At 39.3% G+C, this 26847-nt stretch overlaps 1 protein-coding gene across 3 annotated transcripts in view; it reads left to right on the top strand.

The window, feature by feature from the left end:
* Positions 1–26847, top strand: part of kcnh3 (potassium voltage-gated channel, subfamily H (eag-related), member 3) — a 648677-nt gene that overhangs the window by 348783 nt on the left and 273047 nt on the right. For all 3 annotated transcript variants that reach the window (XM_063051908.1, XM_063051907.1, XM_063051906.1), the window contains exons 3-4: positions 4365–4499; positions 19170–19300. In XM_063051908.1, coding sequence (XP_062907978.1) covers positions 4365–4499; positions 19170–19300 — 266 coding nt within the window. The remainder of the gene's footprint in view (positions 1–4364; positions 4500–19169; positions 19301–26847) is intronic.

Raw genomic sequence — 26847 nt, 5'->3', positions numbered from 1 at the left:
ATTCAGAGAATCATGCAAATCTATTGCTCCTGGCAAATACCGAGTATTTTTTCAGTATAACTTACTGTTCCCAAAAATTATACTGAATAGCATAGATGTTGTGGGCAGCTACCTTGAATGTTCAGAGTAGTTCCACATTCAGGAACGTAACACTCAATCCACTTTTCCTGAGGCTAGTCTCAGGAAGTCAATCAGATCTGTCAGCAGTGAGGTGGTGTGGAGCCTTAGTAGTACTAGTCAGTAGCACTACAGCTGTCTTCTTGTGTCATGGGAATATAGTAGGGGAAGGAACCAATGCAAAGTATAATTCGGAACTGGGAAAATATGCTAACACTGACAACCATCATTTATTATCATTATTCTAGGAGATAATTTTGCAGCATAGTGTTGTTCTTTTGTATGCTTCAATGTGTGTATTGTATACAAGCAAATCTATATGATGTAGCTCAAAATATTAAAATTGGAGATACGTATGGAATTGATATTAGTTTATTGTTACATCTACTGAAATACAGTGAAAAGCTTGTCTTGTATATTGTTCGTACAGATCATTACACAGTGCATGGAGATAGAACAAGATAAAACAGTAACAGTGTGCTGAGTAACATGTAACAGCTACAGAGAAAGTGCAGTGAAGATAAATAATAAGGTGCAAGATCATAACCAGGTAGATTGTGAGGTCACGAGTCCATCTTATTGTACTAGGGAACCATTTACTAGTCTTACAACAGTGGGGTAGCAGCTGCCCTTGAACCTGGTGGTACATTTTTTCAGACTTCCGTATCTTCTGTCCGATGGAAGAGAGGAGAAGAGGGGATGTTCGGGGTGGGTGGTGTCTTCCATTCTGCTCACTGCATTACAGAGGCAGTGAGAAGGATGGACAGAGAGACTAGAGGGGAGACTGGTTCTGCAGGTTGCTCGGGATTGGAAAATGGACATGGACTTGGGGAAAAAAAGCTTGTGTGTCCCCCAGACATTGTGGCTACAACACTCCGGCCAGACATAGTCCTGTGGTCCACAACAGCCAAGCTGGCATATGTTGTGGAATTGACAGTACCATGGGAAGATGGTGTCGAAGAAGCTTATGAGAGGAAAAAGAGCAAGTACTCTGAACTGGCAACTGAAGCTGCCCAGAATGGCTGGAAGACCAAGATTTTCCCTGTAGAAGTGGGATGCAGGGGATTCGTTGTTACATCTACGACCAGTCTATTGAAGAAGATGGGGGTGAGGGGTCACTCCCTCCAACAAGCAATCAAGTCCTTGTCAAATGCAGCAGAAGAAAGCAGCAATTGGATTTGGATTAAAAGGAAAGACAACAACTGGGCTGCAAGATGAAGACAGGAGGGTATGGAACTGAGGGGGGTGTATCTGGGACGCCAGGTAGCACCGTTGAGCCCTCTGGAGACATTGTGGGCTTATCAGCAAAATGTCAAAGAAGGAGGGTGCCCACCTGAAGACCCGATGATGTACCTACCCTCCCTCCTTGTCACCACTCCAAGCCCACTACCAACATCGAGAGTGCCGACTTACCATAGGGATTGAAACATCAAGTCCTAGTAGCTCTACTGTGATGTGCTGAGCTGTGTCCACAACTCTGCAGCTTATTGCGGTCGCATGTAGAGCAGTTGCCTGACCAAAATATCACGCATCCTAGTATGATCTTTGCATACAATTGCCTAAAATTCATCACCAATCAGTAATGCTAAATGAGCAATGTAATAGTGGCAGCGTGTGTCAAAAATTCGTTCCATTTAATGTGGCAACATTACCTACAGTTGTGTACAGACTTGACTTTTTCCAAGTGACAAAAGCTGTGTAGAGTCCAGTATCTGCAAATACTTTCTAACATGTCACTGTCAATTTCTTCAGCATCCTTGTCTGCTTTCTGTCCTTTTCATTTCTCTCTCTCAGGAATACCTCTGCTCTCTCGCTCCTTCCCTGTGGTTTCCCCCTTTCATGTTGCATTAAAACAAAACGTCACTTCTCAAAGCAACATTCCTTTGTCTTTCCAAGCACAGTAGCAATATAATAAAAACAAAGAATGCAGCTTAAAAGGAGAGAAAAAATAAATGTAAGATTAGTGCTTTCCCCTCCAGTAATGTGATTGCCACCAAATCTAAAGGAGTGCTGACTAGAGATCGTTAGTAGATAATAAAATATGCAGAATTATTTAAACTCTAGTGGAAAAACCTTTAGTTAAGATTGAGAGATTACAATAACTTGAAGGTAGCAGGGTATTGTCCTTTGTCTCTGCCCCTCTATATTACAAACTATAATCGGTAATATAATGTTACTTGTCAATACACTTCATGAACTCAAATAACTAACTGGGTCACATTTCTTAACTGCCTCTTTGGGGGTCTTATTTTTAATGTAAAACTCCACTTGGTATAAATAGCTGTAATTTCAGCCTCCCCTTTGATGATTGAAACATAATGGGCAAGATGAAGTTAAAGTAGAAAATAATAGGAAGGCATCAAAGTTATTGCCACTATTCACATAGGAACACTTGGCAGGAGGTTGATAGCCAAAAAAAGCAATTTAAGGTAATTCAAATGGAAAAGGTAGGAAGTTGAGAATTATTTCTGTACAGCAAAATTTCATTGATTTGGAATGCAAGACTTAAAAGGGATGTAGGAAGTAAATTCAACAATTATGATTTCCAAAATTGATTTGAGGAACGTAAATGTAATTGCAGAACTGTGGGAGAGAAAGTAGCGGACTGATTGGATAGTTCAGCTGAAAAAGCACAAAGCAAATATACATAATTTTTAAGTAGTACCTCTTGTGGTATTGTTCTTGTTTTGATGATCTTGTGTGGACTATGCCATTCCTTTCTCAGAGCATAGTTAACATTTTTGGTGTCTATTCATAGGTACGTTGTGAACTTCTGAACTGCCAGCTGCTTCAACACTTATTAACATATTAATTCAAATTCTTTCACAAGTTTGTAAATTTATCAGGTTGTAAGATCAGGGTGACTGTTTATTCTTTATGTGTATAAGTAGCTGTACTTAGTTTTATCATTTCCTATTGAGTTGAAAATAATTAATAAAATCCATATGTAATCGGTGTTCCATCAGTAAAGAATGGCTTGGCACAAAAAGTAAATTCGTGATTACGTGAATATTGAGCGTAGGATTGGTCTAGCCAATCATGATTGTGCCATCAAATTCACTCTGTCTGAGTTTGCAACAAAGGGGACATTGTGCAGAGCTGCGGAACGAGTACATTTGGCCCATCTAGTTGATGCCAGTTTTCTATGGAGAAATCTAGTCAATCAATTTCTTCCATTCCATCCCTGTAAGTGTATTTCCCTCAAGCACCAATCCAATTTCCTTATGAATGTATTGATCATCTCCACCACCATCCTTGCAGGCAGAGAATCGTACAAGTTTCTTACCGTTACTTCAAAAAAAGGATGTTTCCCAATACACCTAGTTATAGAACAGTAAGTGAAGAATTGTCAATTAGTATTTAAGACTTTGAATGGCAAATGCTGTGTCCAAGACATCAGGTCAGAATGGGGCCATTTAATTGTTAAATTAGTGGCCTCATTCACAATGTACCTCTAACTCTGTTGTTACTTTTAACAAAACATTTTAAAGCTCCAATTTATGACAGTAAGAGAGCAAATGTAGAGTGGGTGATATGCATAATTAATTGTATGACTAAACCCTTAACCTCCTTGCTTTCAGTGTCTCTCTCTAACGTATAAAACCTACATTGTTAACCAAGCTTTTGATCATCTAACCTTTTTATGTGCATGACTGGGTGTCAAATATTGGTTCAAGTGGAATGAGGCATTTAACTACAATATTTCGTTGCTAGCTAATGTTATTTGACTCTTAATGACTTCTGAATCAATGATGCTGCAGACAATTAGATGTTTCTCATGGCTTTTTGATAGTCTGTGGTATGCTGTAACGCCATGTTTCATTAGAGAACTCACATCTCAGTAGAAAAGAAATGGTAAGCAATTCAACTACCAAGTTCCTCACCCAAATTTAACTAGCCTGAAACGTAAACAACACAACACCCATGTAAACAATGGTTTCCAGAGGGGTCTGTAACTATAATTCCTCCTGCTGTTTGGGTTTTCCTGCATTTGGTGAAACTTGCCAAACATCTTGCTGCTTAGGATAGTACCAAGGAAACATGGGCTAACAACGTGTATATAACTTCATGAATAGTGTCCATACACAAACAGATCTTGATCATATCCACCACACAGAAAAAGCCTGTGCCATGATTTATTGTAAAGAAACATGAGCTAATTTTCTCATTGGTCTTATTAAAGCCGTGGGCTTGCATGCTTAATTTTTTTAATTAATTGCACTACCATCAATTTCTTGATTTTTCAGGTGCATCCTTTTGGTGCCTGCTGGATATTGTTCCAATTAAGAATGAGAAGGGAGAGGTTGTGCTCTTTCTGGCATCACACAAGGACATTACAGATAGCAAGAACAATTCATCATCAGACTGTTCAAAAGATCCAGGTAAAGATTTTTTTTTATAAAGAAACTCCTACAGTATTTTGTCTGTGGAATACTAAATGCTAAATGTGAAGTTACTTAACTGCCTCTTTCCAGTTTTAGTTATATTGTCCTATTTACAAGTACGCATATGTGCAAATGCAGTGTAAACTTACTTGCAGCTGTATCACAGGGAAATGGCATTATGTAAGCAGCTTTCATAGGAAAAACTAATTACATGCAATATTTTTACAAGAGATAACATAATTTGAACAAATATAGTCCTTTTTAGTGCAAAGAGGGAGCAAAGTGATCATGGTGTTGTAAAACTGCAGTGATTAAAGTCTGCTGGTTGGTTCAACAACTGAATGGCTGAAGAGAAGTGGTTGCTCTTGGACATGGCAGTTTAGGACTTGAGACCTCTATATCTCCTTCCCAACGGAAGCTGCGAGAAAATGGCCTGGATTTTTGGGATCTTTGGTAGACATTGCCTTCTTCAGACATCACTTCTGTAGATACTGCACTACCAATGGTGAGTCTGATTCTTACATACCAAGGCATTCAAATTGCTGTAGCAGACCAGCCAGTCAGTACATCTGCTTGAAGGTCTGAGTTGAATGGTTAATGTAAAAGGATATTAACTTTGCTACAGGTCACCCTTGAGCAAGGTGGAGCCCCAAGATCAAGGTCATGTGAAGCATGGGAGCAGGTGGTAGATGGTCGTATGAGCAGTTGGTGCATATCACAAGTCCTAGTTATGCAACCACTGACACCAGACAGACAATCTCTGAACGGTATTGATAATGGCTGGGGTCACCCGTCTCATTAAATCACTGCCCAGAAGAATGCAATGGTAAACCACTTCTGTTGAAAACTTTGCCAAGAATAGTCATGGTCACTCAATATGACACATGATGATGATTCTCAAAAATAACAAGCAGTTTAAGCAGACTAATGTATCCTTGCCTCTGGCTTGGTATCCATGAAGGCAGTAAAATGGATTCTGGCTTTACTGAAAGACTCGTGAATAACCCTCATTCTTGAGAAGCGCTGGAATATATATCTGTATCCCTATCACCTACTACCTCAGGGAAAACCCACCTTCCTTAGAAAGGAGAGTTTTGATTTAAAAAGAGATAAGGTAAGAGTTGTTCTTTCATTAGAATCGACAAAAACCTGTGAAATAATTAGTGAGAGATTTTGTAGATTACGGATGTGTACTTGAGGATAAATGTTTAAAAAAGCAACATTTTTGGTATTATGAAAACTGGGCAGACCTCTAACCTGGTACTGCTACATGCTTGATATCTTTCTGTCCCCAAACTTGTTTTTTATTTACCCCTGCTGCACCTATCCCAAATACTGCTGGGTGTTTGCAGTTGTACTGATAGGAAAGTCACCAGCACTGTTGTGATTGTTGCATGACATTTTAAGCAGCTCACGCCTTCCACATGTGCCTGGTAAGAGGTGTAAATTTGGGCATTGCTGTCGATAATATGCTTTTTCCATCCACACCATGGGAATCTGCTCAGAATCACTAATTTAAACACTGTGCCCCGAGGATTAATGAAAATGTTCAAGTTTGTTCATTTGGGAATAACTGAGAATGTACACAATCTACTAAATTTAATAAGCATAGAGTCTCATTAATTCAAGAGCATATTTAAGATTTGGCAAATTTAAGAAATGTTCGTGTATAGATGATATCTGACCATTATAATCCAGTTTGCCAAAATATATTTTGGTTTATTTCTTTTTAAACATTTTTAATAACAGAAAGGAGAATTTTACAATTTCTTCCATATTATAATTTAACAAACCTTTTCCATTCATGTAACCGATGTATATCTCTTTGTAACCTGCTTATGTCCTCTTTTGTGGATATTATAGACAGATTGCAGAGGAGATTTACAAGGTGTTGCCTGGATTGGAGAGTGTGCCTTATGAGAATAGGTTGAATGAACTTGGCCTTTTCTCCTTGGAGTGACAGAGGATGAGGGGTGACCTGATAGAAGTGTATAAGGTGATGAGAGGCATTGATCGTGTGTGGATGGCCAGAGGCTTTTTCCCTGGGCTGAAATGACTAACATGAGGGGGCACAGTTTTAAAGTGTAGGTACAGAGGGGATGTCAGGGGTAAGTTTTTCACACACACAGTGGTGGGTGCGTGGAATTCACTACCAGCGACGGCTTATTATTACCTACCTGCCGTGCACTTTCTCTGGACTGTAAAACTTTAACCTACACTCTGTTATTGGTTTTCCTTGTATTACCACAAAGCATGGCTGTAATGAATTGATCTGTATAGAAGATATGCAAGACAAGATTTTCACTGGAACACATGCAAAATGCTGGAAGAACCCAGCAGGTCAGCCATTATCTATGGAAATGAATAAACAGCCGAAGGTTCCGACCAAGATACTCCTTCTACCTGATGAAGGGTCTCGGGTGGAAACATTGATTGTTTATTCCTACCCACAGGTAATTCCTGACCTTCTAGGTTCCTCCTGCATTTTGTGTGTGTTGCTCTAAATTTCCAGCATCTGCAGAATCTCTGGTGCTTATGATTGTCACTTTACCTTGGTACATTTGACAATAATAAACCAATTAACTAATCTCCCAATTTTATTCTTACCCTGACCCCGAAACATGTATCAATTTTGTTTTTGGTAGGCCCTGCCCTGCCTCTTACAGCTGACAGTTTACATGGTAGTTGAAATTGTTTGATGTTAACTACCATTCTCTCCCTCTCAGCCAGTTTTATTTTCTTCACTTCCTCTCTCAGCATTTTGTAATTTGTCTGGTTCTCAATTGAAAATTTACCTGATGTACAAGCACATCCTCTTTCATTTTGTTTTACCATATTCTCTATCTCATTATTAAGCAAGGGGTCCTGGATTAGTTTCTTGGCCCTTCGTTCTTCTACTTTAAGCCTGTCCATGAAGCTTATCAGAGAGCTCAGTCATTTCTGTCTATTTGTTTTATTTTACCTTGGCTGGACACTTGGTTATTCTAACAACAACTTCACTCAATTTCTCTTGCTCCATCATTGAAATGTTTCAGCAACTAGACTCACTTTCAAGGACTTCATCTCAGGTTCTCAATATTTATTGCTTATTTATTTATCATTATTTATTCTTTTGTACTTGCACAATTTGTTGTCTTCTGCACTCTGGTTGAACGCCCTAGTTGGCAATCTTATATTGATTATGTTTGGCTATTATTCTATAGATTTATTGAGTATGCCCACAAGAAAATTAATCTCAGGGTTACATATGGTGACATATATGTACTTTGATAATAAAATTTAATTTGAACTGTGATCTTTGAACTTTCTTCCAATAGAAATGGTCCATCTTTGATTGTTTTATATCCTTCTCTATTACTAATCTAAAACTTCGAATACAACAATCACTTTTACAAAAATGGTGTCCCGCGAATACTGATCGAAGGAGTTCACTTTGCTTGACATCAGATTCAACAGTGCTTTCATCCCAGCTGGGCTAATAAATTACTGCCCCCCCCCCCACCGATGAAAGACACCTCCAGGATAACTTAGGCTGTGCCTCATCTCATCTAGTGAACAGCTGGCAGTTGAAGTGATACCTTCATGATTGAAGAGTTTGCAGATAAATTCAGTTTCTCTGAAAATCTGTCAAATCAAATCTGCTTTCCCTCTCCCATCACAATCTACACTTCCCAAACTGTCTACCACCCCCACAATCATAATTGTCCCTGGATGATGTTGAATGTGAAAATATAGAAATAACAGGAGACTAAAAGGAAAAATATAATCAGTTTGCAAGAGCTACTCACTCTTCCAAGACTCAACTGGTAACTATCAGTAATTTTAATTGTACTCACAGCATACATAAGTGTGCTCTTAATGGCATAAATTATATCTCAGCAGTAAGTTGAGTACACAAGAGTATGTCTGTGCTGTTGACATTAATCACCTTGTGTAATTAAAGTTACATCAGACTATATTTTGGCGTGAAAATGGTTTAAGTAACAAGAGTAATGATAATACCATAAGTCATAGGAGCAGAATTAGGCCATTCAGCCCATTGAGTCTGTTCCGCTATTCCATCATGGCTGATTTATCATCCCTTTCAACCTCATTCACTTTCCTTCTCTCCATAACCTTTGACAACCTGATTAATCAAGAACCGTTCAACCTCCTCCTTAAATATACCTAATGATTTTGCCTGCACAGCAGTTTGTGATGATGAATTCCACAAATTTGCCACCCTCTGGCTAAAGAAATTGTTCCACATCTCTCTTTTAAATGGATATCCCTCTATTCTGAGACTGTGCCTTCTAGTCCTAGACTCCTCCACTTAAAGAAACATTCTCTCCAAATCCATTCTATCTAAGCCTTTTAATATTTGATAGGTTTCAATGAAATCCCCTCCCCCTTATTCTAAACTCTAGTGAGTACTGGCCCAGAGCCATCAAATGCTCCTCATACATTGACTTTTTCATTCCTGGGATCATTCTTGTGGACCTCATCTAGACCTTCTCCAATGCCAGCACATCTTTTCTTAGATAAGGGGCCTAAACCTGCTCATGGTACTAAGTGAGGCCTCACCAATGCTTTATAAAGCCTCAGCATTACATCCCTACTTTTATGTTACAATCCTCTTGATGTGAATCCACTTGCCTTCCTCACCACCAACTTATCCTGCAAGTTAACTTTGCACCAGAGGATTTTGAATTTTCTTCCCATTTAGAAAGTAACCCATTCCTTTATTCCTTCTACCAAATGTATGGCCAAGCATGTCTGTACACTATAGGTCATCTGCCACTTCTTTGCGCAATCTTCCAGTCTGTCTACAGACACCCTGCTTCCTTGACACTTCCTACGCCTGTACCTTTCTTCATATTGTCCACAACCTTGGCAACAAAGCCATCAATTCCCTCATCCAAAGCACTGACATAAAATATGAAAAGATGCAGTCCCAATAAAGTCCCTAAAGTCACCGGCAGCCAGCCAGAAAAAGTCCCCTTTAATTCCTTTCTTGGCTTCCTGCCAGTCAGCCAATCTTCTATCCATACTAGTATCTTTCCTGTAATACCAAGAACTCTTCTCTTGCTAAACAGCCTCATGTGTGGCACCTTGTCAAATGCCTTCTGAAAATCCAAATAAACATCTACTGACTCTCCTTTGTCTAACCTGCCTGTTATTTCCTCGAAGAATTCCAACAGTTTATCAGGCAAGATTTCTCTTTCAGGTAACCATGCTGACCTTGGCCTGTTTTATCATGTGCCTCCAAGTACCTCATCCTTAATAATAGACACTAACATCTTTCTAACCACTGAAGTCAAGGTAACTGGGCTATCATTACCTTTCTTCTGCCTCTCTCCCTTCTTAAAGAGAGGAGTGACATTTACAATTTAGTGATTCTTGAAAGATGTCTCCACAATTTCTTTAGCTTCCTCTTTTAGAACGCCGATGTACAGTCGATCAGATCGAGGTGATTTATCTACCTTCAGACTTTTTAGCTTCCCAAGCACCTTCTCACTAGTAATGGCAATAACATTCACTTCTGCCCCGTGATGTTCTCGCATTTCTTGCATTATACTAGTGTTTTCCATAGTGAAGACTGACAGAAAATACTTATTAAGTTTGTCCGCCATTTTGCTATCCCCCATTACTACCTCTAATATCATTTTTCAGCAGTCCAACATTTATTCTTGTCTTTCTTTTACTTTTTATGTATTTGAAAAGCTTTCGGTATCCTCTTTTATTTTATTGGCTAGTTTACCCTCATATTTCATCTTTTCTTTCCTTATGGCTTTTTTAGTTGCATTCTGTTGTTTTTTTTAAAGCTTCCTTCCCAGTAATTTTTGCTATATTATATACCCTCGCTTTGGCTCTTATGCTGTCTTTGATTTCCCTAGTCAGCCAAGGTTGCCTCATCCTCTCCTTAGAATACTTATTATTCTTTGGGATGTATCTTTCCTGAACTTTCCAAATTGCTCCCAGAAACTCCAGCCACTGCTGTTCTGCCATCATCCCTGCTAGTGTCCCCTTCCAGTCAAACTTGGCCAGATCTCTCTCATGCCTCTGTGATTCCCTTTACCCCACTGCAACAGAGTTACATCTGATTTCAGCTTCTCCTTCTCAAACTGCAGGGGGTATTCTATCATATTATGATCACTGTCTCCTAAGGGTTCCTTTACCTTAAGCGCCCCAATCCAATCTGAGTCATTACACCCAATCCAGAATTTCCATTCATCTAGTGGGCTCAACCACAAGCTGCTTTCATAGGTATTCTCCATATTCCCTCTCTTGGAATCTAGCACCAACTGATTTTCCTGATCTACTTACATATTGAAATCCCCTAGGACTATTGCAATATTGCCTTTTTATTTTGGCATGCCTTTTCAATCTCCCATTGTAATTTGTAGCCCGCAAATTACTGTTTGGACGTCTGTATATAACTCCCATCAGGGCCTTTTTAGCCGTGCATTTTCTTAACTCATCCTACAAGGATTCTACATCTTCCGTTCCAGTGTCACCTCTTTCTAAAGATTTGATTTCATATTTTACGAACAGAGCCACTCCACCCTCTCTGCCTACCTGACTAGCCTTTCGATACAATGTGTATCCTTGGATGTTAAGCTCCCAATGATGATCTTTAACTCAGTGATGCACACAACATCATACCTGGCAATTTCCAACTGCACTACAAGCTCATCTACCTTATTCATATACTGCATGCATTCAAACATAACACTCTCAGCCCCATATTTAAACCCTTTTTTGATTTTGGCCCTCTGTTACACTTTAGCTCATCCCACTAACTTCAATTTTGCCCAAATCATCTACCCGTCCTTCCTCACAGTGTGATTACACGCTGCTCCTACTTGCATTCTAACTGCCCCATCTTCAACCCTAGCACTCCAATTCCCATCCCCCTGACAAATTAGTTTAAATCCTTCCCAACAGCCCTAGCAAACCTGCCCACAAGGACACCGGACACCTTGGGTTCAGGAGTAACCCATTCTTTTTGTTCAGGTCTTAACTTTCCCAGAAGAGATCCCAGTGATCCAGAAATCTGAAACTCAGCCCCCTGCAACAATTCTTCAGCCACACATTCATCTGCCTAATCCTTACCCTCACTGGTGCATGGCACAGGCAGCAATCCAGAGATTACTACCCTGGAGGTTTAGCTTTTCAGCTTTCTACCTAGCTCCCTATAGTCTCTTTTCAGGACTTGCTCCCTTTTCTTACCTATTTCGTCAGTACCAATATGTACCATGTCTCCTGGCCATTCACCCCCCCCCCCTTTTAGAATACCATGAACCCAATCCGAAACACCACTAACCCTGGCACTGGGAAGGCAACATACCATCTGGGTGTTTCCTTCATGTCCACAGAATCTGCTGTCTGCACCTCTAATATGGATTCCTCTATCACTAATGTGTGTTTGAAGTACATTTATGATTTACTTTGTGCCATGAAGAAAATTAAAAAGCTTTATAGCTAATGTTTGAAATTGGAAATAAATTTCTGCTGATAATGTTAATGGAATTGAGCAAAATTAATAAAATGTTAACCCAAATAAGTTTAAGTCTGTTTTCCAATATGAAGTTTTATATTTTATTCTCCCAGTGTTCTGGCATCTTGTAGACATAGAATTATCGGTGGAGGAGAGAAGATCTCTGCATGGTTGTAAAAATGATAAAATCAACAATGGGAATATGAGTTTAAAACCTGAGGCTTAATAGATCCTAGAACCAATGTAGGTCAGCAAGGACAGGAGGAGTGGATAATAAAGTGTAACCAGATGAGGTAGGGGCAGGAAAGGCTATACAGTAGAGGCCGATGACTATCAAATTAATCAAGCTTGTGGCTATGAAAACAGGGGCTTCTTCTAAACTCTGAAATCTCACCACTGGTATGAAGTCCCCTCCTCCAACCATATGTTGCTTGAGGTTGACCCAGGTTTTCTGTTGGTTTTTAATTCTATCATCCTTTAACACCACACCCATTCAATTACTGACAAGACCTAGTACCATCTCCTTTAGTTTTCTCACCTCTTCCTTGCTTTAGCTGGGACACATAAGAGCATGACTAGCAGATAAGGCTTTTCGTAATGATATGTCCTGAATTTCTACCTAACACAACAACCACTGGAAACCAAAAAGGGTACACCAGTTTTTAATTTTCTGAGAAACCTTGATTAGAAGGAATTGTCTCCTGAAAAAGATGCTGGCTTTTACTTTATACAGAAAACATAATTACTTATAGCATATAGTAATCCAGGTTCTAGATTCCATGTTCTGTCTCTGGCCTTGGGCACAATGCATTTATCTGCAAATTAATGGGTTAATTGATTAAAAGGGGAATAGAACTGTTATAGTTCAGCCCCTGGGATGTTCAGGCTCTATTTCTGTCTTTATTTTTTCTTACTCCAAGTAGCAGCACGAGCTTGGAATGCTGCAATGTGCCACTGGTTTTCATGGTTTGCTGACTACATGAATGTTGACTGAACTAGAGATTGTTCCACAGTATGTTAATCCATGTGGTTCAATTCTTTCTGACAATAGGCGTTAATCCCACAGTCTTTTTTCAGTGCTCAAGCTTCGGTTTGTGCACATTATCTCCTGGGCTGCATGCCGTTTAACAACAAATATAAAAGCAGGAAAAAAGATCATTATTCTAATGTATTTTGCTCCCAGTAGAGAATGCATCATATATGCAAGAGAATAGCCAGGCCTTCATTATAAAACATAAATGGTGGTTGTGACTCTGCAACCCATTAATTGATATTCACAATTACATATAATGTGTCCCCTAATAAACCAGCCTTGGATCTGCTTTCAGATATGCTCTTGCATGAACTGTTGTTGTTTTATCTGGTTCAAAACGTGACTGTTTATTTGTAATCATATTTATAGCCACAGTTGATAGCTTTGGGTTTTGAATGTCAATGTGGGTCAGAAGTTTTTAAGCATGATACTCAATCAGTGAATTGATTAGATAAAGAATATCTTTATGTTCCTTGGTTAGTTCACTGAGCAAATCACTAATGGATTTTACACAATGAGCAATAGTAAGTGGAAAAATCAGCAGTGAAAATTATTTAGAAGGTCTAGCTCAGCAGCGTACTTTCTAGATACGGAAGGTCTAGTAAAGTTTAGTGAGCACTTACGGTCAGATGGAAAGGCTGAACTTCCACCCCGGATTTCGGTGGTGATGGAGGACCTTTTGAAAGGTTTATTCTGTTTCTATTTCCATAGATGCTACCAGGCCCACTGAGTATTTCCAGAATTTTCTGTTTTTATTCAATTCCAGTTCAACTCTTTTATCAGAAAGTGGTGTGGAATTTACAGATGATGCAAAACCTTCTGGTGAACTCAGATTTGCATTGTTCACTCTAAGTGTGCCTCCTCCAAGGAAACGATGAAGAATCCCAAATCAAGACCCTGTGCCAAGGAATAATGAGAGTAGAATCATCCAATTAACATTGTCAGATTCAAATATTCAGGAAACCTGGAGGAATTTGAAAAGTACTATGTGACATAAAAGAATAAAATTTAAAAAAAGTCAAGAAATAACATGAAAAAATGAGCATGTAAATCACAAATGAACCTGACTGGAAAGCATAAATAAGTTTCTAAATAAATGCTTTGTATCTATTTTCACTGAGGGGGGAGAAAACACAGACACTCTAGTTGGGAAGGCAGCTAGTTGAAGATTATAACTAATAAAAATGATTATTCTTCAGTGCTTTTAAAATGGAAAAATTACCAAATTCAAATTAATCTGGGATGTAAATGGAAGAAACTGAGGAAAGGGTGGATCTTAAACTGTTACTTCCTCATCCTCCTTGGTTGTTGACATAGTCAAATGATTGGAAGATAAATAACATGGTTATTTATGATGGGAGAAACAATTAAACCAATAGTTACAAGCCAATTGGCCTAACCCCAGTGATGGCAAATTCTGAGGGACCCTGTAACTCAACATTCAGAAAGACATGGGTTAATCAGGAACTGTCAACATGAATTTGTTTAGGGAAGATCAAGGTTGACTAAAAATTGAAATTTTGTGAAAGCAACAATGAAAAATTAAGAGGATAATGCTTTTAACGTAGGCAGCAAGGACCAAAAAGGAAAAGCAAATGAAAAGTGGCTGTTGGACCCAAAACCGACATAGTTGTGAGAAATGGACAATAGCTGTGGTATTCCAGATTGTTTGCTGCTTAGTATCTTTTTCTGGTGAAGAAATATTTTTTTGCAGATGAAATGTGCTGCAGCTGGACAAATTTTGCTCAGCTTGGAAAATGCTGAGATAGAAATTAGATGAAAGAAATCCCATTTGATGAGTGTTAATTTCTTGTTATTATCAGTATCGTACTTGTTCAGCTAAGTTGCAATAAGAATAGTTGAATTATCATGACACCTTTTATACACAGTGAATGGCAGGGTCCTTGGAATAGGGAGATCCAGGGGTATAAATATATAGTACCTTGAAAGCAGCAATGCAATTAGACAAGGTGGTGAAGATGGCGGAATTGGGTACGAGACCTGCGATGTCATATTACAGTGACATAATGTCATGCTAGAAGCTGTACAAGATGCTGGTGAGACGACACCTGGAATATTGTATGCACTTCTGGTAACTGCACTATAGGAAGGATGTAATTAAGCCTGAGAGGGTACAGGAAAGATTCACAAGATATTAGCTTATAAAGATGTATAAAATCATGAAGGGCATTGATAAGAGTGTCACAGTCTTTTTCCCAGTTTAGGGGAGTCTAAAACCAGAGGGCATAGGTTTAAAGTGAGATGGGTAAGATTTAAGGAGCTCCTAGATGTGAGTTTTTTTCATGTAGAGGCTGCCAGAGGAAATAGTGGAGATGGGTACAATTACAACTACATTGAGACAGGTACATGGATAGCAAATATTTAAGCCAAATACAAACAAATAGGATGAGCTCGGGAAGCCACCTTGGTTGGTAGAGTGCATTGGACTGAAGAACCCCTTTCTGTGCTTTCTGCTTCTATGATTTTATTTTACTTAGCTATATCTGATACTTACAAGATGACAGATCTGCGTGATATAATAAAACAGAGAAGGGAACAGTGCCAATGACAATTAAAGTAGAATAACATTAAGTATTTCTAAATTGCAGAAAAATGATACATTGAAACACCTGATATCAGTCCGTAGAGTACTGACAACACTCAAATGTCAATGAGCATTTGACCAGAGAGAAACAGAGTTAATGTTTCAAGCAAATAGCCTTTCATTTGAATCTTATTTTCTGAAATAATTGCATGTATCGTGCCAAATTGCAGTGTAAGTATTAAAGAGTACAGCAGTTTAATTCGCTGCCTATTCCAAACTAACCAAACAGACCACTATTTCTATAACAGCTTCACACTAAGAACTTGACTGTGATACACAATACTTGGTAAAACTGGAAAAAAAAACCCCAGATGATGTATTGATAAATGGTTAATTTAAGATATGTCTGTGAAGGTCATTGTCCAATAAATTTCAAACAGAACATTAACACTTATGAGGCATATATCTCAGAGCACATTCATTCTAGTATTAAGGCAAGAAAAATGACATATACTTAGAAACTAGGAAAAAGAATGGGCCAGTTGCCCCCTCAAACCTCATCCACCATTTAATATCATGACTGATCTGGTTCTACCTGATTTCCATCTACTGCCTCCTTGCTTATTAAATATCTCTCTGCCTCTGCTTTACAAATATTCAAAGACTTTGTTTCATTGGCAGTGAAGGGAGAGTGCCTGGCCTTGACATCAAGGGAGTTTTTGATGAAAAGTGGAATTTGACAATTGGGCATCAAAGGGAAAAACACTCCAGTTGGAGTCTGATATCACAGAAAGGAATATGAATAAAAAGTTGTAGAACTTTTTGCAAGTTAGGCAGTTTCTGTTGAAAGAGAAACTGCATTGTTGTTCAGGTTGGAGACACCTTCTTAGCATTGGGAAGGAGAAAAATGTTAGTATTAAGATGCAGAGACAGGGCAGAGATGTTCAGGCAAATCTCTGATAAGGTGAGGCCAGGGTTGTCCTGGGGATACGTTGTAAAAGTGGGCATCTGGAATATAGATTAATGGGATAGTGGGGAATAGAGAGCATAGTCTTTTGTTCACAATATCTTTGAGGGCATGGACTTGCTGGCATCACACAGTCCTGAAATGAAAAGACCTGCTGTTTATTTTCCAGCATCCTGTACTTTTTCTCTGAATAAACGTCCATTTCTCTCTCATTCTGCCAGAGGTGGCAACATTAATCGTTGTGATGGTGCACAGAGGATTTCAATTCCACTTTTCAGAATAGGGTATATCTAAACTTTATTTTCCACCTGTTAGTCACAGTTGTCACAATATTTTTCCCCCATTGGATCCACTAGAGGTTGTGTTAGATTAAAATAGGATTCAATATCTCCGTCTTTCGTCTTTCATCTTTCTGTCTTTCTGTCTTTCTGTCTTTCTGTCTTTCTGTCTCTCTGTCTTTCTGTCTCTCGGTCTCTCGGTCTCTCGGTCTTTCTGTCTCTCTGTCATATTACTGAACTCCTGAAAATTGCCACTCTCCCGATTGCATTCTAATTCATTGTTGTGAGTTAATTCGGTAAACAACCGCAGTGTAGGTGAGAGCCATTTGAGGAAGCGGAAGCTGATATTTGCTTAAACTGTTCAATTATTTAAAATGTTCAGACGTGCTCATTAGAATTTTAGTATTTATTCACTCATCTGCTATGAAGGAAAATGAAATAAATATTTAGATACAAAAGCATATGATAGGATTACTAATGACCAAACCATTGTATTCTAGATTAATTGTGACATTCTGATTAATCATAAAATGGAAATGACTGGGCTAATATGCTGATATGATACACTGTGCAAGTCTCTGTATTCACAAATATTAATACAATTCTTAAAAATTAATGATTATTAATTTTAAAGACACTTAAATTAAAACTCCGAGACAGGTCTAAATACTGGTACAATTAAACATGTTTTAAGTTGATAATTAATTCTAATACTACCTTTAATATGCTTCTTTCCCTTGAATCTACTACTTTCATTGAAGTATCTGGTATCACTGAACCTAACGTTGGTCTAATAATTATACAACATGATCATATGAATTTCTCAGTGCTAATTCCAGAAGCCTGGGTTTTCATTGGGTGACTACTAATGTTCCTTCAGAAAACGTGAAACAAGAAACTTTAAAATATTGTCTCTTATCATTGATTTAATGTTTCAGCTTTTATTTTAAAGTTAAGTTTCTAGGCTTTAATTTGTGCTTCATAAAATATTTAAAGTATTGGCTAAAAATGGGGGGTGTAACTTCCTCATTTGTTCAAAATTTTAATTAAATAACAGTTTCTTGCAAAGTAGAATTGTGTGTAAGTTCAAAGTAAATTTATTATCAACTATGTATATGTCACCATTTTCATTTTCTTGCAGGCATTCACAGTAGAACAAAGAAATAGAGCAGAATCAATGAAAAACTACACACAAAAACTGACAAACAACCAATGTGCAAAAGAAAAACTAACAGTGTAAATACAGTGCAAAAAATAAATATTAAATACTGAGAACATGAGTTATAGAGTCCTTGAAAATGCATTCAGAGTTCAGGTCTGTGAATTCATGTTGGTTCAGGAGCCTAATGATTGATGATTAATAATGGTTCCTGAATCTAGTGGTGTGGGATCTAAGGCTCTTGTACCTCTTTCCCAATGGCAGCATGGCCTGGATGGTGGTGGTTCTTGTTGTTGGATGCTGCTTTTTGTGGCAGGATACCTTGAAAATGTGCTCAGTGGTGGGGAGAGCTTTTCCTGTGATGGATTAGGCTGCATCCACCACTTTTTGTAGGCCTGGTGTTTCTATACCAGGCCACAATGCAATCAATCAGGATGCTCTCCACTGTGCATCTATAGGGGTTTGTCAGAGTTGTAGGTGACCTGCCGAATCTGTGCAAACTTCTAAGAAAGTAGAGTGGCTGTTATCCTTTCTTTGTGGTGGCACTTTGGTGCTGGTCCCTGAGCTTCTGAATGAATCAGAATCAGGTTTAATATGTCACAAAGTTTATTCATTTTGTGGCAGCAGGACAATGCAATACATGATAAATATAGAAAAACTGAATTACAGTAAGTATATCTATGTATATTAAATAGTTAAATTAAGATAGGTAGTGCAAAAAACAGAGATTTTAAAAAAGTAGTGAGGTAGTGTTCATGGGTTCAACGTCCATTTAGGAATTGGATGGCAGAGGGGAAGAAGCTGTTCCTGACTTGCAAGTGTGTGCCTTCAGGCTTCTGGACCTCCTTCCTAATGGTAACTATGGTAGCTAGGGCATGTCCTGGGGTGGTGGAGGTTCTTGATGATGGAAGCCACTTTTCTGAGGCCTCGCTCCTTGAAGACATCTTGGATGCTACGGAGGCTGGTACCCATGCTGGAGCTGACTAATTTTACAAGTTTCTGCAACTTACTTCAAAACTGTGCAGTAGCCCCCCCCCCCGCCCCACTCCCCATACCAAATGGTGATATAGCCAGTCAGAATACTCTGCATGGTACATCTAGTGCTGACATTCTCACATAAATTAATTGGTGCTGCAAAGTAGCCTTTCTGTGTATTGCCATATTACTATAATTTTCCACTAATCTCAATTTCTTATTACTTGCAGATGATTTGGAAATCTACAAAAACACAAGGCCACCAGGTTTCAATGCTAACAGGAGAAGGAGTCGAGCTGTGTTGTACCATCTGTCAGGACACTTGCAGAAGCAGGACAAGAGCAAGCTGAAGCTAAATAATGTATGTAAAATAACTTAGCTAAAGAATGTAATATCCACACAGGTCCTTTTCCTTTGGTTATTATTCTGGTGATCAGCACATGATACAGGAAGGTAACTTCCCTGTAGTGGGATGAAGCAAAAATATCAAATGGCCAAAATGTCTGTATTATTCTTTATTTTCTTTCAGCCATTTGCTACTCCTGATTAAACTTGACATATAATTTTCCTTTTGTGCTGAAGGTGAGGGGTATCAACACCGGGACACTTACCACATTGTTTCTCTGTCCATCATCAAGCAGCAATTAAGAAACAATATTGTCAGATGTGGTGTCCAAACTCCTTTTGTTCTGCCCCTTTTGTGTTGTTTAACTTCAAGAGAATAACTCCTGCTACGCTGGTATAATCTCTCAACATGCTCCACACCAACCATCCATGCATCCTTCCCAACTCGTATTGCAGTTTGGTATTGTTTTAAACTGAACTCGGTTGTGGTCATGTATTTAGTGTGGAATTGTATGCCAGGGCACTTTAGAATGCAACCAAGACCTAAATTATATACTGAGCATTATGTGGAAGTATAACGCAAACACGAGGAAATCTGCAGATGCTGAAATTTCAAGCAACACACATAAAAATTGATGGTGAACGCAGCAGGCCAGGCAGCATCTCTAGGAAGAGGTACAGTCGACGTTTCGGGCCGAGACCCTTCATCAGGACTAACTGGAAGAAGATATAGTAAGAGATTAGAAGGGGGGAGGGGGAGGGGGAGATCCAAAATGATAGGAGGAGACAGGAGGGGGAGGGATGGAGCCAAGAGCTGGACAGGTGATTGGCAAAAGGGATACGAGAGGATCATGGGACAAGAGGCCCAGGAAGAAAGAAAGGGGCAGGGGTGAAGCCCAGAGGATGGGCAAGGAGTATAATGAGAGGGACAGAGGGAGAAAAAGGGGAGCGAGAGAGAAAATAAATAATAAATAAATAAATAACGGTTGGGGTACGAAGGGGAGGTGGGGCATTAACTGAAGTCAATGTTCATGCCATCAGGTTCCTGACGAAGGGTCTCGGCCCGAAACATGGACTGTACCTCTTCCTAGAGATGCTGCCTGGCCTGCTGCGTTCACCAGCAATTTTGATGTGTGTTGCTTGATGTGGAAGTAAAATCCCATTATTGGAGAAGAAATGGTGGAGCATTCTCTAACAGAACCACCTCAGTAGTGAAGCGTTTAGTGCAAAACTATCACAGTTTGGAGTGTCAGAGTTCAGAGTTCAGTTCCAACATTATCAGTAAGGAGCCCGTACATCCTCCCTATGAAATTTGTGGGTTTTCTTCAGGAGCTCCAGTTTCCTCCCACAGACCAAAGACCTACCAGTAAGTAGGTTAATTGGTCATTGTAAATTGTCCTGTGATTAGGCTAGGGTTAAATCAGGATTTACTAGGTGGCGCAGCTCGTTGATCAGAACATCTATTGTGTGCCGCATCTCAATAATAATAATAATAAATATAAACTTATTTTAGATGAACCTAGTTAATTCCTTGGAGTGTTTTGAAAGAGGTATTTCTTCATCAGGGATAACATTCTCCATTCAACCAGACTGGCTTTCTTTCTATCCTGGGGAACACCATGTAGCAATCCACTGTGACACAGGGGAAAAAAGAACCTTTGTTTTAATATATTACAACATTTTTGAGAGATTATTTAATGCCCATTATGAGCAACAATAAAGTCAAGTCGATACTTTATTAAAGTAAGGATGCAAAAGAGAGGGATCAAGATTTCCCTTTAAGCTGAAATTGTGATTTCAGACCGTATTGTCGTTCATTCATTCATCCAATATGCGCCATGTTGTAAGACGTGGGCGATCACGGTGTTGACCATAATTGTTCTTGTCAAATCTTTCGACAAAATAGTTTGCCATTGCCTTCTTCTAGGAGTTGTCTTTACAAGACGGATATCCCCAGCCATTATCAATAGTCTTCAGAGATTGGCTCCCTGGCGTCAGTGGTCACATAACTAGGACTTGAGATATGTACCTGCTGCTCATACGACCATCCACCACCATGGCTTTTAATCAGTGGGGACGGCGGGGTTTAAGGAAGTGCTATACTTTGTCCAAGGGTGACCTGCAGGCTAGCAGAGGGAAGGAGCACCTTCCACCTCCTTTGGTAGAGACATATCTCCACCCTGCCACCCAAGTATTGTAGTTCAGTAATATTAATAATAATGGTAGTCCTTATTTTAGACTGGCTTCATTTATGTGTTTTTCAGTGACGGTGTGTGAACCAAATCAGAGGTCAGCCTATCAGCAATCAATGGGTTAATATTCACTTAGATTAAAAGAAAAAGGAGGAGGGTTAGTGTAATAAATTGTTGCAGAATTTGCCAATCTATCTAGCTCTGTTCCCAATCGAACATTGTAAAGAGATAGGCTGCTTGGCATGAGATTTCTGGTCTCTTGTGTTTATATTTAGCTGGAGAGAGGAAGCAGTAGTGTATATCTGCACCTGTTCTCATTCATGGGGAACAGCTGAATATCTGGAGCTGATTGCGGGGTGTTAGTAACAAAGCTGCAATTAATAAAAGCCATGGAACGTGGGAATGCCACACAGAGCTCAAATTTCACCTCAATTTCAGTGGCACTGCAGAAGATCCTTGCTGTGACTCACTCGTGTTTTAAAAGATGTTTTGAAGTCTCTCACTCTGAGACTTCAATGGAGGTATATCTTGTGATAATTGATTACAAGATATTTGGCTCTCTTTTACACAATGTTAATGCAGTATAGGAAGTAGTGATATGCACTAAAGGGGAAATATTGATTCATAAACATCTATGTATAAATCATACAGAAACATAACAACTAGCAGGTGTTTTGTCTGATTCTCACAGCCATTCTTGTAGGCAATGGTCATTATTAATATACAAGCCCATCTAGTAAATGTAAATCAAAATATAAGAAATCAAGTCAAACTAGACCATGTCCTTATTCAGAATCCAACAGTGTTAATTCTGTGGTGAACCAGAAGTAGGATCCCTGACTGGCCAGACATCACATCTGGATCATACACTGACCAGTGGAGATTCTGCTGCTTTTTCTTATCTCTGAAATTCTTTTTGTGGGTAAAATGATGTGCTGGTGATTTGAGAAGTGCAGAATCCCTGTACTTGTTCCTGAGTTTTCTATTTTTCTTGACCAGAACAATCCACAGTTTGCAATTCTGGAAAACAATACAACTCCTATGTAACAGGATTATTTGTAACTTTCAGAGTATCAGGAGGAGTAGGATTGATTTGGCTCAAGAAGTACTTTTTGGCTCAAATAATTCAACTGAAGTTGCCAACTTTTGTTACTATATTGTAGTAGAAAGGCTCTGCATTATAAGAATGATGTGATATTATAATGCACCTGCAGCACTACAAAATCACTATTGGAATGTTGTAAACTAGTATGTTATGTATACGTCACATAGTCTTCTACAAAACACCAAATGGTTCTTTGGACATTTCAGATATCTGTCATTTCTCAGTGGCTCACTTTAGTTTAACTATTTTTAAGGCAGGGTAACCTGCATTCATTGTGGTTTCTTGTCGTTTAAGCCATTTCAGTGGTGCCATGAGATATGGTGACAAACAACGAGCTTTAAGAATCTGTCATTGTTGTGTCATTATGTAGCATGTTTATCTTTCAATATTATAAATCAAAAATAATTAGAAATACATTGGAACAAGACAAGGGGTTCCATCCCCATTACTCTGATCCACGGCTTGATTAGATCATGATTGATAATGCATTTGAATTCATTATTACATGAAAATAAATAAGTTAAAAATTTATATTTCCGATAATGCAAAGAAGCTTAGGTGTTTGAAATGTCCTAACTTTGCCACTCTTTATGATGCATATTTTGGTTTTAACTGTAAAATGCATGTTTTCTTTTCATTTCTCTTTAATAATGCATGCTTGCAAAATAAGGGAAAAGAGAACTCAAAATCTGGCAAGAGGTCCAGACAAGAACAATCCCTCAGTTCCCAATTTGTGAGTAAAAAATACTGTTATGATGCACAGATGGAAATCCGCATCATAACCCTGTGAAAGAAAAAGTCATTGCTTTTTCACTTGAATTAGCTGCTAGCTTCCCTGTTTTTCCTGATTTAAACCTGTTCAATGAGAGGTTTGCAGGGGGGATTAAGGACAAGGGTTGTTTTTAAATTGAACTATGTGTAAATAAAGTGAGGGAATTACTAAATGTGGAAGTCCAGCTGTTACTGCTAGTCTATTTTAGAGGACTTAAAATCTCAATGACCTTTAACAATTGTAGCTGTGTGATAATCAGTTTTACTGTTTACTTTTGTTTTTCTATTTCTTTCATCCTTAAGGTACAATATCCATTCAAGATAGAACAAGTTGGATGCAGAAATACAGCACCTATAGAGTGTATTGATCAAATACACAAAATGAATGTATGGTGTACAATTCAAGGGTATGGCCTGGAATAAAAGACAGATCTAACAATGTTCAATAGCCTTTGATCGGTGGTATTGCAGAGTACAATCTGGAAGAATGCAGATGAGGGCCAAGGGTTATAAAGTTGGACAACCCTAACGTTGAAAAGAATCAATTCTGACATTGAAGTCTCAAAGAAGGACCAGCTGACACCAAACCTCAGTCAGAAACCATGAGAAACATTCAAGTCATGGTAGGGAAGACTATACAAACTGGACGAGCTCACATAAGATTCAATAGGTTTGGAGGTAATTTTACATGTCCTGTGGCAGACATGGAAGGTGCAATCATTTTCTGAATCTAGTGTTGGAAGATTAAGACTGGCACATCCATGTTTCCCCAAAATGCATGCCACATTAAAAAGTTGTACTCCTGAGTCACAAGTTCCTCTGACTTTATGAAATGATGGCAAAGGCATCCTGTGTCATTACACCATTGAAAGTCCTCTTAAATCCTGTACAATGCTAATACCAGAAATATATGCCTTACTATAATGATAGTATATTTGTGTGATTTGCATCATCATCATCATCATCATCATGCGTAGGTTCTCAAAGATTACTTTGTTATTGCTTCTCAAGACTGCGTATAGTACCCACTGCTAACTGCCCTTGATCTGCTCCCATAACGTTGCTGAGCAGAAAACTCAAAGGCTTTGACCTTGTTATAGAAATGGTAATATAGATCCCAGTTAGGACAGTGTCTTCCTAAAATGAAGTTGCCAATATGATAATTATACACCCCCATACTTTCTCCACATGGACAACTGTATTGGTGCTGCTTCCTGCACACACAGTAAGCTCATCAATTTCATCAGCTTTGCCTCCCGCCTGTATAGTTAGTCCATCTCTGATACCTTGCTCCCATTTCTAGATCCCTCTGACTCTGCCTCTGGAGACAGATAACCTACTGGTGTCTTTTACAAACACACTGACTCTCACAGTTATCTTGACTGTAGCTCTTCCCATCCTGTCACTTGTAAAAATGTCATTCCCTTCTCTCAGTTCATTTGCCTTCTCCACATCTGTTCTCAGGATGAGACTTTCCTTTCTGAAACATCCAAGATGTCCCCCTTTTTCAGAAAACAGGGATTCCCTGCCCCCACAATCAATGCTACTCTCATTCAAATCTCCTCAATTTCCTGCATGTCTGCCTTCACCCCACCCCCCCCTTGACATAACAAAGATGGGGTTTCCTTTGTCCTCAACTACCATCCCCTGAACCACCATATTCAGCACATCATTCTCCAGAACTTCCACCATCTTCAACCAAATTCCATCATCTTCAACTAGATCCCACCGCCTGGCTTACCTTCTCCGCACCACACCCCAGTTTTCCACAGGATCACTCTCTCTATGACTTTCTAGTCCACTTATCCCTTCCCACAGATCACCCTCCTGGTGCTTAACATTGCAGTCATGACAAATGCTACACTTGACCCCACACCTCTTACCTCACCACCATTCAAGTCCTCAAACAGTCCCTCCAGGTGAGGCAACACTTCACCTGTGAGTCTTATGGGGTCATTTATTGCATCCAATGCCTCCTCTATGTTGGTGAGGAAAGATGCACATTAAGGAACCACTTCGAGCAGTTCCCTCACTCTGCCTGTCGCAACAGCCAGGATGTCCTGATGGCAACCCATTTCAAGTTCAACTTCCCATTCTTACCCCAACATATCTGTCAACAGCCTCCTCAACCATCATGTCGAGGCCAAATGTAGGTTGAAAGAGCAACATCTCATATCTCCAACCTGATGGCATGAACATTAATTTTCTAATTTTTAGTAACCACTCCCCTCTTTTATCCACCCCTCCTGTTGTTTTCCTTCATTCAGATGGCCCTCTCACCTCTTTTCTTCCCCTCACCCACCCTTCTGTCCTGCCCATCACCTCCCTCTGGTTCCCCATCTCCTTCCCTTTATTTGATGGACCATTAGCCTCTCCTATCAGATTGCTCCTGCATCTCTTTACCTCTTCCACCTATTGCCTCCCATCTTCTCAAATCGTCTCCCTCCCCCACCCATCTATTCACCTTCCCTCTCACTTGGGCTCACCTTTCACCTGCCAGTTTCTACTCCTCCGTCTCCCCCCACTTCATATTCTGGCTTCTGCCCTCTTCCTTTCTAGTCCTGATGAAGTGCTTGGCCCAAGACATAGACTGTTCTTTTCTCTCCTTAGATGCTGCCTGACCTAATGAGTTCCTCACAAATTTTGTGTGTGTTGCTCAAGATTTCCTGCATCTGCAGAATCTCTGGAGTTTCTAATTATAGTGTACTTTTCCTCTGCATAACCTCAATCAATTCCCCTTCCCTTCTCTCCTCCTCACTGTTACATACCTGTGCCCATTGCCTAACTCTCTCCGATCTTCATCACCATTCTCTGCCCTGCTTCATTTTTCCAGTACCCATCCCCATCTGTACCCTCATCTTATCATGTATCTTCCCCTATGTTATCGAGTACCCTCAATGTACCCTTCCTTCCCATCCCCTTGGCAACACTGTGTCCTCCATTGCTCTCCACATACCCTATGATCACAGTCCCATCCTCTCCCTTTCCCTCACCATCCCTATGCCTAACATCTTTCCATTTTCTTGCCCCTCCCACACCTCTCCTCACCCATCCACCTACTCCTTAAATGTTTGATTAGCATAACTAAACACTTCCGACCATTCTGCCTCCCACGCTGCTAATGTATATTACGAGTATGGCGGTTGCAGTTCGTGTAATGGTACTGTTTACTTTCCCCTTCATTTTTCAGTTGGTACTATCTTTAACTCAGCACTAACTTGTTTCAAGCAGACAAACAACATTTCACCAATTTCAAAATCAATGCTATATGATGCAAAGATAATATTTGTATATTGTGAGTTGGAGGGAGAATCAAGAACTTATTTTTTGAAATGTTCTGAATACTGCTTTTGCTCTTGATAAGTAACGGTTCTGACAAATGAAAAGGAAAAATGTAAATGATCCCAATTTATTTGTCATGGGAGCACCATCATCCCAAGGAATTCCTTTTTCAAAGTTCAAAGTACATTTTTTTTTTATCAAAGTGTGCATACT

This window comes from Mobula hypostoma, chromosome 6 (genome assembly GCF_963921235.1).
Source record: "Mobula hypostoma chromosome 6, sMobHyp1.1, whole genome shotgun sequence".
Classification (NCBI taxonomy): domain Eukaryota; kingdom Metazoa; phylum Chordata; class Chondrichthyes; order Myliobatiformes; family Myliobatidae; genus Mobula; species Mobula hypostoma.
The sequence above is the reverse complement of the archived record's forward strand: the minus strand, read 5'-3'. Positions and strand labels throughout refer to the sequence as shown.